General features: G+C 44.0%; 5 protein-coding genes across 5 annotated transcripts; 2 read left to right on the top strand and 3 right to left on the bottom strand.

Annotated features, from left to right (window-relative positions):
* Positions 1-154: 154 nt before the first annotated feature.
* Positions 155-1,128, bottom strand: LOC117575635 (outer dense fiber protein 3B-like). Its single transcript, XM_034259915.2, has 3 exons — positions 984-1,128; positions 530-926; positions 155-466 (listed from the first exon to the last, which is right to left on the bottom strand). The coding sequence occupies exons 1-3, from the start codon at positions 997-999 to the stop codon at positions 202-204; spliced, it is 678 nt and encodes a 225-aa protein (XP_034115806.1). The 5' UTR covers positions 1,000-1,128; the 3' UTR covers positions 155-201.
* A 246-nt stretch (positions 1,129-1,374) lies between these two features.
* LOC117575634 (outer dense fiber protein 3B-like) lies at positions 1,375-2,432 on the bottom strand. Its single transcript, XM_034259914.2, has 4 exons — positions 2,285-2,432; positions 2,010-2,228; positions 1,772-1,958; positions 1,375-1,710 (listed from the first exon to the last, which is right to left on the bottom strand). The coding sequence occupies exons 1-4, from the start codon at positions 2,301-2,303 to the stop codon at positions 1,446-1,448; spliced, it is 690 nt and encodes a 229-aa protein (XP_034115805.1). The 5' UTR covers positions 2,304-2,432; the 3' UTR covers positions 1,375-1,445.
* Positions 2,324-4,851, bottom strand: LOC117575633 (synaptic vesicular amine transporter). The gene is made up of 6 exons (XM_034259913.2): positions 4,476-4,851; positions 3,878-4,420; positions 3,197-3,801; positions 2,927-3,143; positions 2,743-2,867; positions 2,324-2,683 (listed from the first exon to the last, which is right to left on the bottom strand). Exons 1-6 carry the CDS (start codon positions 4,639-4,641, stop codon positions 2,591-2,593), a joined length of 1,749 nt encoding a protein of 582 aa, XP_034115804.1. The 5' UTR covers positions 4,642-4,851; the 3' UTR covers positions 2,324-2,590.
* Positions 4,852-6,089: 1,238 nt separating this feature from the next.
* On the top strand, positions 6,090-8,272 carry LOC117575992 (lysosomal acid glucosylceramidase). Its single transcript, XM_034260489.2, has 4 exons — positions 6,090-6,194; positions 6,266-7,296; positions 7,353-7,695; positions 7,755-8,272. Exons 1-4 carry the CDS (start codon positions 6,137-6,139, stop codon positions 8,018-8,020), a joined length of 1,698 nt encoding a protein of 565 aa, XP_034116380.1. The 5' UTR covers positions 6,090-6,136; the 3' UTR covers positions 8,021-8,272.
* Positions 8,273-8,873: 601 nt separating this feature from the next.
* Positions 8,874-11,534, top strand: LOC117576056 (lysosomal acid glucosylceramidase). The gene is made up of 9 exons (XM_034260588.2): positions 8,874-9,022; positions 9,095-9,237; positions 9,300-9,459; positions 9,513-9,660; positions 9,719-10,039; positions 10,105-10,234; positions 10,300-10,413; positions 10,479-10,999; positions 11,129-11,534. Exons 1-9 carry the CDS (start codon positions 8,965-8,967, stop codon positions 11,226-11,228), a joined length of 1,695 nt encoding a protein of 564 aa, XP_034116479.1. The 5' UTR covers positions 8,874-8,964; the 3' UTR covers positions 11,229-11,534.
* Positions 11,535-13,383: the final 1,849 nt, after the last annotated feature.

The following is a 13,383-nucleotide window of genomic DNA, read 5'->3' as shown; positions in this document are numbered from 1 at the left end:
TTTTGTTAACTGTATGTAGTTTTTACAAGCCATCTACGAAATCCAAAAATTCGGATTTTTGTAATATATACAAAATATAGAGATGATTTAAAAGTAGCAAAGTTATCTAACCCTTTCCCAATCTTGTTTATGTAAGAAGTACTAGATTGCTGGGTACTGATTTTAATTACAAAATATATTTCTAATATTGCAAATGATAGGTTACATATTGTCACATTTAACAACCATTGGTGGCGCATAGGGCGAATGACGCACTCCGAAGGAATAGGCATTTCCAGATCGACCAGGACGATGATACATCAAATTGTAATAATTGGGACCGGGGCCTACGCTATCTTTACGGATATTATGCAATGGACTCATGGAGTACTCAGGCGCTCGAACCAATCTGATATTCAGATCGCCCGCTCCATAAGCCGCCGGACCAGGTGAATCGGCCTTCTTACTCGTTTTTGTTTGAATACCCCTTAAAATAATTTCGTAGCAATTAAGAGCTTCAATTAGGTCGTATAACTCTGATAGTACTTACATGCTATACGCTGGGGCGGCGGTCTTTATGGACTTCACCTCATACTTATAAGCACTTGGACCGGGACCATATTTTTCGAAAGCATATTTATTCCGGGGTGCCATTGAGTATGCTGGCGCAGTGACTCCAGTGAAAATGTGCACATCGTGTGCGCCAGGGCCAGGACCAACCCTTTTATCTAATATTTTGGTGAGGGGGGCAATTGTGTACTGTAAGCCACCTCCTTTTCCATAACGGGTTAGTTTATCCACCAGATAGGCGCCTGGTCCTGGTCCAGCACCGGAACCACTAACGTTTGTGCGAGTCCCAAACGAATACTGCGGCATTCGCTGTTTACGGGTGTCGTGTTTCTCGTACCCGACGGTTGTCGGCAACGCGTAAGCTCCAGGACCAGGACCTACTCAAAAATCAGATTATCAGCGACAGTTCGTAGGGATTAGCTAAAACCACATACCTAAAGGACGCGCCATGGCTTCAATATAATGTCTTGCAATACTAGAAAATATAAATTTTGAAACTCGTGCGAGTTGTTTTCCGAAAGATTTTGTCAACTACAATAAAAACCCCATATTACCCCTCATATATTAAGGTATTTAATGACACAAAAATCTTGGCATTATAATTTTAAAACAGCTCTGGGCTAGATATTGGACTCTAGAATTAATTCTAAGCTAAACTTATTTATTAAGTAAATAATAAACTTGTCGCAAGTGCCACAACTAATATATAAATTAAACAGGGTTTCGGGGATGTCCAACACACAACGAAAATTTGAAAACGCGTTCCGCAAAAACAATGGCAAAAGGAATCCGTGAACCCAGCTAGCAGCAATAAGCGAATACCAATTATTATAACACCAGATAAAATTTTTATTACTACCTAACATCTCTTGACATAATCTTCTAATATTGCAAAACTACATATTATCACATCTAACAATCATGGGAGGGGCATAGGGTGAATGCCTGACACCAAACGAATAAGCACCGCCAGATCTTCCGGGGCGATAATACGACAAATCATAATAGTTAGAACCTGGACCCACGTTCTCCCCTCGTATATCACAGCGGGGTCTCATCGAATATTGCGGCGCACGGTTTAGCTTGATATTAATGTCGCCAGCACCATACGCCGCTGGTCCAGGTGAATCGGCCTTCTTTAACATCTTTGCTGAAATTCCCCTGTAAAAGTAACAAATTGTATTAGGACAACTTTTCTTCTATTGCAATCGTTAAGACTCACATGCTGTAAGCTGGGGCTGCAGGTCTTATTGGATTGATCTCAAATTTGTAAGCACTTGGTCCGGGTCCATACTTCTTGAAGCTGTAGTCGTTGCGCGGTGCCATGGAGTATTCCGGTGCCCTAACCCCCTTGAAGAACGGCTTTATGTGCACATCATGCGCTCCAGGTCCGGGACCAACTCTTTTGTCTGCATATCAAAGTGATTAGAAAAGCACTTTGCTATAACTGGCAAGCTTACCAATTATTTTTGTCATGGGAGCTATTGAGTATATTGGGGCGCCTCCTTTTCCATGGCGGGTGAGCTTGTCAACCTGATAGGCGCCTGGTCCTGGTCCGGGATCTGGGCCAAACAATGCGGTGCGTGCCCCAAAGGAATATTGAGGCAAACGCTGCTTACGGTTATCGTGTTTTTCATATCCGACAGTTGGCGGCAACGCGTAAGCGCCGGGACCAGGACCTATTAATAAGAAAATGACAATTAATCATTAAGATTATTATATATATATAACTTACCTAAAGGCATCCGCGCCATGTTTATTTTTCGGCTATTGCAATATTAGAAAACTGTAGAAATTTAGAAACTCTTTCGAGTTTTGGTCCGGATGGTTTAAAATGAATGAGGCATTATTATTTCCCAGGTCCCCTTAGATGTGTAGAGCTCGGGTGAAACTTAAGCCAAGGCCAAGTAAATTGTTGAAAATCACACACATAATAATATAATAGGCAAAAGAGATGTGTAGGTGGCAGATGGTGCTTGCTTTGGAGATGATTAGGTTACTATGCGAAGAATATTGCTTAAAATTATCCATAATACTGTGATTACTCCAAGTCCATGGAGTTGTAGAGCTGTTTATAACGCGATCCACGTCCACTGGACTGCATCAGCAGATCATTTTGATGCTCTCTTAAGCTCTGTACAGACAAATAAGAGTTAGTATAGAAGGATAATACTAGAGATGAGGTAAGCTCACTTTGGGATCGTATTTTTGATATAAATAGACCAAAATTGGGCCATAGATAATGTTTAGGATGCCCACAATGCGCATGAGCCAGGCAAAGCCAAATGATTGCGCCAATTCGCCGCCAATCAAGGGAGCTAAGAGAGTTATATATTAATCACAGCGGTCGAGAACAGAGCAGAGTAGGATAACTTACCCAGACAGTAAGCCAGGCTAACTGATGTCTGTTGGATGGCATAGACTGTGCCGTAGCTGGACATGGAATTGTTGGTCTCTCCGCCTTCCTCTTGCGCTAATGTAGCATCCACAAAGGTAGCCAGTAGTGGAACAAGTGCAGCATCAATGACACCAATGCCCAGGCCCAAAGCAAAGTGTGGCAATAGCAGCTGGGCAACTGTTGTGGCGCTGGGAATCTAGACACGAAGATTGACCCTAAGCATAGACTAAGACTAGATTTTGTACTTACCAGAATAGAGGCAATGCCCACTAGCAGCAGACTGATGCAGGAGATCTTCACTTGGCCATAGCGATAGGCGATGCTGCCAAAGAAATTGGTGCCCACAAAATAGCCCACAGAGTCTGGTATGAAGACCGTGCCCAGCTGCCACTTGTTTGGCTGCAGATACTGTATCAGCCAGATGGGCAAGCAGGGCTCCAGTATGGCCATTGTAGAGGTGGACATCCAGATGGCAATGACAATGGCCAAGATCATTTTGCATTCGAGCAGCGGTCGCCATTTGGTCTCCTGCTTGACAACAACGACCTCCGACTGCACAGAAAGATCCATAGTGAGCAGCTGCAGGCCAAGATTCAGAAAGATAACGGTCGACAGTATGATGAAGGGCGCCGATTTTCCCACCAGGTCATAGAGGATGCCACCAAAGGGATAGCCAAGAAGAACGCCCAGCGCAATGCTCCCAAGTATGATGCCCATGACCTTGGAGCGACGTGCCTCCTCCGGATAGTGCTGGGCCACCAGACTCATGCCACAGACACCGATGCAGGCGGAGCCAACACCCTGGATGGCACGGGCCAGCAACAGGGTCCAATAAGACTCAGCGACGGCAAAAACTGCAGAGCAAGCGAAGCAATCATTAAAGAAAAGGGATGTGCTAAAATTAACTGAGTTGAGACTTGCGACATTTACCCAGTGAGGAGAGCAAGAGGAAGCAGGTGCCCACCATGATGGGCAGGCGGTAACCACACTTGCTTGACATATTGCCAACAATGGGATTGAAAATCAATTGAACCAACGCTTTCATGGCCAACAGCAGACCAATCGAGCCATTCTCGCTGGCCAAGCCAATATTGCTGTTGTTTTTGCTGTTGTGGCCACTGAAATTGCTGTTGACACTGCTGTGGTTAACTGCCTTTATGCTGTCGCTGACACCGAAGCTGTTGCTGTTGCTGGTGTTTGTGGCTGCGGCCGCTGTCGCATTAGTGCCAGTCGGTTGATTGCTGGGCATCGCTGTGGTCGACGTCTGCAGCTGCAAGAGCGTGAAATTCACCATCGATTTGCCGGGTATGGGATGCTTGGTCATGTAGAATTGCTGCTGCTGCTGAGGCTCATCATTGCGATAAGTCATCTGATGCGACAGCGATGCGGACGGCGGCAATGTGCCTTCCTCGAGCCTAAACGGCTCATCCGAAAACCGATCCAAGCTGGCCAAATAATCAGGCAATATGGGCACTAAAACAACACATACTTAGGACACCGCTAACAAAGTCACATTAACGAGAATTACCTATCACGGTCAACAGCACATTGTCGAGCAGCAGCGCAATGTAGACAATTATCGCAATGAGGCAACGATTCTCAACGCCTTGCGATGGCGGCGATGAGCTACGTCTGCCGGCGGCATTTAGTTGAGCACCAGCCACTTGACCACTTGTTACCTTCGTGTCCGACATGTCTGGACCAAACTAGGCTTATTAAGACGAAGTCGAACAACAACGCACACGCAACGCACCGAGGCTCTTGATTTCTACTCTGCCATATGGACGTAAAGAGGCGCGCCGCAAAATATGCTACACAAATCGACAAGTGCACACACACACGCACAGTCGAATGCAGCTATCGAACGAGGAGTTTTACGCCGCCGACCAACAGGTGGTGCTCCGTCAACGTGTTGGTGGCTATTGAAAGGCTGCCACCAGCCGCCGCGTCATTTTACTGACAGCGTGTGAAGCAAACGCACGAACCCGAACCCGAAGCCGAGCACAAAAGCCGAATATGAACACGAGACGAAGTCCGTGTCAGTGTCCGAGTCCACAGTTGGATTCAACATGTGTCCGTTAAGCTGAGAGTTTGCAGTTTATAACTCAGTTTGCTAAACAATAAAAGTGAATTAGGTTGAATGTTAGCTATTATTGATGTCATTAAGAATTTAACTCTTACTTAATTAGCTGCCTTAACATAACATTTATTAAGCAACAATTGCTAGTCGTGCATACCCTGTTTGGTGATGTTGCTGTTGCGATGTCATGTTGCTACTTACCAGACTATTGTTACGCCTCTTCATTGTCTCCACACTCCTTCAGCCTCTCCTCGGTTGCTTCAGCCCTTGGGGCGCTTAAAGTTCATATGAGTCGAAGGCCTGCGTCCATGCCTGGTCCCTGATAAGCATGCTATAGATTTTTCAGACGCTCAAATCATTTTCCATTTCATTGCACTTTGCACCGTTTAACCGTTTAAATTTAGTCTCGAGAAAGCCGCCACCCAACATCAATTTTGTATGATAGATTGCATCAATTGTTGCGCCGCAATTTGCAGAAAGTGGAGCAAAATTTTGAAGCGAAAATATGACCCACTTTTTTTTTTGTTTCTTTGCATTTCAATTTCATAATTGTTAAATAATTTTTGTATATAATTAAAAGCTGAATTTGATAATCTCTTTGGCTAGCCAGCTGTTGGAGTGCGAATTTTTTTTATTTGTGCTTGGATTAGTCGTGGTCATTAAGATAATGTTCGATTGTACTAAGGGTACTATGACTATTGATAAGATAGGCGATGTGCGGGAAATAAATATTTAATCAGTGCCCATCTAGCCCAATTTGTTATTTTCGTCATCAAAGGGCCGGGTTTGGTTAATCAATTTAATCGATAATCAAGGCAAAGGGAATATTACGTGCGAACGTGATTTGCATTATATTGAAGAACTTTCCGAAATTGATTGCACATACTCGTATTGTTTTGGGGGCAAGTTTCAATGGGATTATAAATTCCCAGCTGGATAGTGTATTAATAGTTCGTAATCTTTAAGCCACTTAATTGCAGACTGGTTATCCCCTCATTAACTTCCGTAGAACACGCTGTTCAGATTACGTGCGAAATAAACACTTGGCTGGTGGTTTCAAAGTGTCGTTCGTCAGTTTAACAACTGCTCTCTAGGGGATCGGTCAAGCCATGTTCAGTTGCCGCAGCTATTTGCTGCTCCTCAGCTCGCTGCTGATAGCCACAATCGGTAAGTGGTTGCTAATTGTAGCTGTCATAAAGCACACCTGTTGATTGATAGTATATAATATATTTGACCAGGTGGACAGGCTGAGAATATACCCTGTAACTTGCAGGATGCCGAGTATGGCAAGGTGTGTGTTTGCACAGCGGATTACTGCGACTATCTGGAGAATCCCACGCTGAGCGAGGACAGTGAATTCGCTTTGATCTCTAGCACACAGGAAGGATTGCGTTTCGAGTTGAGCAAAGGCAACTTTGGTGCTAGCGAGAAGCATGTCGTCGACGACTATGAAGAGCCAGTTGTCGAAGTGCCAAATGAAGCCAGCAATGCCACCATTTTCTCCCGCCTTTACGATGCAGCTTTGGCTGCCATTCGCCCACAATCCGAGCGAGCCACGCCGAGCACAACGCGCTCGGTGACTCTTCGCCTGAATCGCACCACGACATTCCAGAGGATTGAGGGTTTCGGTGGCAGCTTCACTGGTGCTGTGTCCTATTTGCTGGAGAACTATGAAGCGCAGGCCATACAGGATCATCTCTACAAGTCCTATTACGGTGCTGATGGCCTGGGATTCAATTTGATGCGCGTCGCCATGGGCGGTTGTGATTTTGATTTGGAGGCTTGGTCTTACAATGAGTATCCCGAGAACGATACCAGCTTGACCAACATGACTAAGCTAGACGATCGCGATGTGATTCGCGTGGAGCAAATTAAACGCCTTCGAGACATTTCGGGTGTGGAGAACCTGAAGATCAAAGGAGCCGCCTGGAGTTCGCCACCATGGATGAAGACGAACAACAAGTGGACGGGCTTTGGTCGCCTTAAGCGTGAGTACTATCAGACCTGGGCAGATTTTCATCTGAAGTGGGTGGACTTGATGGAGGAAAATGGTCTACCCATTTGGGCCATTTCCACGGGCAACGAGCCATTGAACGGTATCTTCTTTATGCCATTTGTGAAGTTCATGAGTTTGGGCTGGACTCCGCCAACACAGGCCATCTGGCTGGCCGATCATCTGGGACCCACGATGCGTAACTCCAAGTACAAGGATATTGTGCTGTTCAGCAACGATGATCAGCGCTACACTAGTCCATACTGGTTCAAATGGGTAAGCGAGTGTTGATCGATTAGCGCGATGACATCACTAATTCAATTAAATTGCAGATGAATCGCACACGCCCAAATAGTTTGGATTATCTGGACGGCGTATCGCTTCATTGGTATTGGGATGAGATATTCGGCAGCACTTTCGCCGATAAGACCAATGAGTATTTTCCCAATAAGCTACACATAATCTCGGAATCGTGCATTGGCGATAAGCCCTGGCAGCAGGCTAGACCCCTCCTTGGCAGCTGGGCGCGTGCCGAGAAGTATGCGCGCTCTTACTTATCGCATCTGAAGGATGGTTTCCATGCCTGGATCGACTGGAACATCATCTTGGATGAGGAGGGCGGTCCCAACTATGTGAACAACACAGTCGATGCTCCTGTGGTTGCCAACACAACAAGTATGCAATCCTTTTATTTATTTTTAATTGATTTAATACACGTTATTATTTTACTGCAGCCTACACTGAGTTCTACAAGCAACCCATGTTCTACATTATTGGCCACTTCTCCAAGCTGGTGCCCGAGGGCTCTTTGCGCATTGAGGCAATTGCCAGCAATGTTAACCTCGATACAGTTGCCTTCTTGCGTCCCGACAATAAAATTGCTGCCGTGCTCTTTAATAGTGGACGGGCTGCTCTCGATATTGTTGTCGTGGATACAATTCGTGGCAATGTCACGCTCAATGTGCCAGCCAAGTCCATACACACAATACTCTACAACTGAAAGTGCAGTCACATTTTGTTTGTATTATTTTATTATTCATATTGTACCAAGATAATTTAAAGTATAAAGCGATTTTTCAAGGAAAGATAATAGAAAAGAATTTCTTTTATTGAATACACACAAATAATTTTAATCATAACTGAACAAAAATGAATGGAAATATTGTGTACTCACAGATAAAGTCACTTGAGTGCTTGTACTACGCTTTACTTATTTAGTGATGATTGACTTTGGTATACTTTTGATTAATACCAGTAGAAATGTGGTTGAACATATTAGTCAATTTTGCATTTAAAAATAAATATAGTAAAATAAAAAAAAATAATAAAAATATGATTGTTTAATAACTAAAGAATTCAATACAAGTTATCAATGCGTATGAGCAATTTTTGCAACTATGAAGAAAAACCGCGTAAAGCTTTTTATGCTTGCATCGTACGATTCGAAAAAAAGTGCTAAAGCAGCTTTTAAGCTTACTCTTTACTTTCGAAGAGAGTCTTGTCCTATGCACATAATGAATGTGTTGTTTACCTAAAGAGAGCACTTTCACCAAAGAGAGAGAGAGCGGGTGTTTACGCTAATGCAAGCAACTCTCACGCATTGAAGATGGTTTCAAGAGTTAAATGAGGATCGTCTCTTATAAAAGTTGCTGACGCTGCCGTTTGCATAATGTTTACTTAAGATTGCCAAATTCGTCAGCGGCGTCGCAGTCGGCGTCGTCGAACGTTTAGTTGCGGCTGCTTTATCAAATCAACAGCTGGCCTGGGTCAAGTGGCAAAACAAATACTCAAAAACAAATAAACAAACTTGAGCGAAATTCGTTTAAGGTTCATTAGAGCGGCGTTTACGACTTGTTTCTCAGTTGCTCAACCGCATTCGAAGCGTGCGTTTCGCATTGCAGTTTTGATTTTATGAAATAGAGAGTGAGAGTGAGAGAGAGTGAAATGAAAGTGTTTTCATTTTGCCTGTACTTGGTGTACGCACTGTGGGCATCGCATGACGGTAAGTGGATTATGGTTATCGGTTTTGTTCAGCTTGTTGCGTCTTATCTATTAATCTACCTGCTTTTTGCAGCTGTTGCCGCCTTGTCGACGGATTGCCAGCTGCGTGAAACGAAACATGGCAGCGTTTGTGTCTGTAACAGCAGCCACTGTGATTACCTCGAGCAACCTGCACTAAATGACAGCAATCAATTGGTGGTGATTAGCTCCAGCAAGGTGAGCTACACTAGATCATACCCTGTTCTACGAATATAGAATGAAAACAATTTATTTTGCAGAATGGACTGCGTTACAAGCGTACCGATGGCAGTTTTTTGCAGCGAAGCATACTGGAAGTTCAGGATCGTCAATTCATCGATGAGAACTTTGTGGCCGATACAATTGTTGTGGAAGATAATCGCGCTTGGTTGCAATTTTCGAAAATCCCACAACAGTTCGGTAAATTAAACTTTTCATTACTTTGTGCCATTTTATAACACTTGTGTTTACAGTTTTAAATGCACGTTTTAGGACTATGCAGCTAACGGTCAAACGTGAGCAGCGTTATCAGAAGATCACCAATTTTGGAGGCGCTTTCACAGGCAGCGTCTCCCACATTCTGCAGCAGCTGCCAACAGAGCTGCAAGATCACGTCTACAGGTAATAAAAAGAGCATACTTTAGTATACTATAATATTATTACTAAATATATCCGACAGATCATATTTCCATGAGGAGGGCATTGCCTACAATTCGATACGCATGTCAATTGGTGGCTCTGACTTTGACCTTCAACCTTGGGCGTACAACGAGCAGCCGCGTAATGATCCTAAGTTGAGCAACTTCACAACACTGGACCCCAGGGATCTGCAGAAAATCGAGCAGCTGGAGCGTCTGAAGAGTGTCGCTGAGTTGAAGGAGCTGCAAATTATGGCGGCCGCTTGGAGTGCGCCCACTTGGATGAAGAGCAACGAACGCTGGACGGGATTTGGTCAACTGAAGCCAGAATACTATCAAGCTTGGGCGCAATATCACTTGAGGCAAGTGATGGCTATTTTTGTGTGTTGCACTGCGAATTAATATGAGCACTCTTTCGTTTTGGCAGATTCCTCGAGCTAATGCAGTCTAAAAATATGCCCGTCTGGGCCATATCCACTGGCAATGAGCCGTTAAACGGCGTCATTGGTTTCTTTTTCGTGCATTTCATGAGCATGGGCTGGACGCCGTGGCAGCAGGTGAACACCACTCGATCATTACATCATCTCACTCTTAATACGTTTCCAACTATAATATCTTCTAGGCCATTTGGTTGAGCGATCATCTTGGACCCACTATTAGAAACTCCTCGCAGCGACATGTGCTCATCTTTGGCAACGACGATCAGCGCTACACTTATCCCTCCTGGTTCCGCAAGGTGAGCAAAGAGATTTCCCCGTTCCTTAGTACATTCTCAAATTCTTGCTCTCTTTTTTTTTATAGATGCGCGCTTCGCGTAGCAATGCTCTGGATTATCTCGATGGCCTCGCTGTGCATTGGTATTGGGATGAGATCTTTGGTCCCCAGCTCATTGATGAGGCGCATGCGGAAATGCCAAATAAATTGATGCTGAACACAGAGTCTTGCATCGGCGACAAACCCTGGCAGACCCATGGTCCCGAGCTGGGCAGCTGGGGGCGTGGCGAGAGCTATATGCGCGCCTATATGCAGGATCTGCAGCACAACATCAATGGCTGGTTGGACTGGAATCTGGTGCTCGACGAAAAGGGAGGACCCAACTATATACACAACTATGTGGACTCACCGGTGATTGTGAATACAACGAATCGCGCAGAGTTCTATAAGCAACCCATTTACTATGCCATCGGACACTTTAGCAAGTTTGTGCCGGCGCAATCGGTGCGCATTGAGACGCAGACCAATGAGACCGATGCGTTTGCGCAGCTGAATGTTGTGGGCTTCCAGCGACCGGATAACAGCATCGCCTTGATCCTGTACAACGGGTAAGTGGCACGCGTGATGCACTCATCTCAAGTGGCTGTGCATCCTGCAGCTGTAGCTGAAGGTGCAACATTCGCGCTAAGTGGCCTCTCCTCTTAAGTTGTGTTAATGCCTTCTTGTTCCTATTACAGGGAGAACTTGCCTGTGGATGTGGCTCTGGATGACAGCCAACGTGGCAAATTCAAATTGCGTTTGCCAGCGCGATCCTGGCACACAGTTATCTATAAATGAAGAATCTAGAGAATAGCTATTTTAGGCATACTTATGAATAGTATAAACGGGAGACTTAGAGGTCTAATAGAAAGCCGACAGTCAAGATGTAAAGAGACATCTTAGTCTATTGGGATATTTCGTGTACATACGAAATACATAGTTGAAGTGGAATAGATTTATTCAGAATGTATCTGACAACAGTACTCAGGTTGCAAGTTTCATTTCTTCACTTATAATCTTATTGATAGAGATGAAATTAAAATTAAAGAAATACATTTATAGCTAAGTTGATTGCTCGAATATAATACAAAATCTTTTACTTTGAATATTAGCCTGAATAGTTTTGAATTTTTCGAATTATATTCAAATTCAATATATGTATTACATTTATGAAATATGTATATTAAGATTTCTGCCATTATGATATTGTATCAAATCTCTTTGCTACATTAAAATTGTTAGAATAAACAAGTTTTTCATGCACTCCAATAAATATTGCACATCTATGCGCGGAAGGTAAAGCATTTAAATAATACAACTCTTCTTTGTGTATTGAAAACTATTATAATTTTAAGATATCAATTGTAAGTATTTCTGATAGACAAAAAGAAAATACACCAATATTATCTGAAAGGCACTCTGCTAAAGTCCAGCTGCTGCTCCAAGGATGAATTAGACAAGACAAGAGACAACAAGATTTTATCTCTTTACCGACAAAAACATAACGAAAGGCAATTAATGTCCCCGCGCATTTCCGCTCTCGCCGCAGTCCGCACAGGATGCGGATAACTCATAGAATACAACGGACTCTGGAGATTTGTCCATGCGCAACGTCTAAGCAAAGACAACGGAAATTTGTTGAAGCTGCTCAATTTGCCGTAACACGTCTGTTTACAATGAAATTTCATTTGGCGTGGAGTGTCTGCCACGCCTCCACCACCACCTCCGCCTCCGCCACCGCTCGCATCTCAATTCTTGTAGCGTTCCGGAATTTGTGGATCAAGTTGAGTGACAACTGGCAGTGAAGCGGCGACAACGAGCAACCAAAAAGAGATCTTTGCATTTCAAATAGTTTTCGTAGTTTTTCATAAGTTTTAGTTTTTCTCTGCTTTGCTCTATAAATATGATTGTCAATTGAGCGCACAGTGAATGCATTTGATGCAACTGCAACTGCCACAGGCTGTGGCGCGTTTTATGTGCAACTATAAATTTCAAAAACATGAAACGTTTGAACGTTTCTTCTGCTGTTTGGATATTAGATGTTTAGCAATAGTTTTAAACAAATAAAGTATCTCTCAAATATGATGGAAATAAAGATGGAGAGGCGACTGTGTGGCATGCCACAAGTATATTCCACATTTATATTCACATCCAAATGCATTATGGGAATGCATTTAGATGTTGCAGTGGCAAGTGGCAACTGTTCTCAAGTGCTTACAACAAAATACACTTATCAGCCTTGAGCGTGTCAATTACTTGCGGCACCCACGCCCCCTCCTCTAGTTCCTCCCCTTCTCCTCTCCTTCGAGTTGCTTCTCCTGCTGTGCTGCCCTTTTCATTCTTTTTGTGTGTGGTTGCTGCGGGAAAGTGTTGAGTGCTTGTTGTTGTAGTTGGGCATGTTTGTAGTGCATAAAGTTAATGAGGCTCATTATGAATATAGCCAGCGATATGTTGCTGTCAGTGGCAGTAAGGGATTCTCTTCTCACACACACACTCACACACACACAGCTATTCTGTCAGCAGAAGATCAAAGCAGCAGCAGTGTAGAGACATGCCCATAATGTGTTATGAGTTATTTGGAGGCTGGCAGAAACCCCAACCACATATCCAACATACAAGTATTCAACATATCCACATCCAGCTAGTTGATCCGCTTCCTGGCAGCAACGCGTCGCGTGCTTGTCAACAGCTGACAGCGCCATGTCAGAGCAATTTGCTTGCCTCAAAGAAGGTGCCTTCAACTACTCATCCTCCTCCTTCCACTCCTCCTTCTGCAGCGCCTTCTACAAATGACATCTCCCCTGACGACCACTCAAATTGAATGCTCAAAACAGACGCTGACTGGATACTATTTAGTGTCGGATTTATTTCAAGCATAAAACGGCGATCACATTTCAGACTTACCGCTGCCACTCTCCCTCCCTCTCCCTTCTTCTTCATCTCTTAACAAATG

The sequence above is a fragment of the Drosophila albomicans genome, chromosome 2R (genome assembly GCF_009650485.2).
Source record: "Drosophila albomicans strain 15112-1751.03 chromosome 2R, ASM965048v2, whole genome shotgun sequence".
NCBI lineage: Eukaryota > Metazoa > Arthropoda > Insecta > Diptera > Drosophilidae > Drosophila > Drosophila albomicans.
The sequence above is the reverse complement of the archived record's forward strand: the minus strand, read 5'-3'. Positions and strand labels throughout refer to the sequence as shown.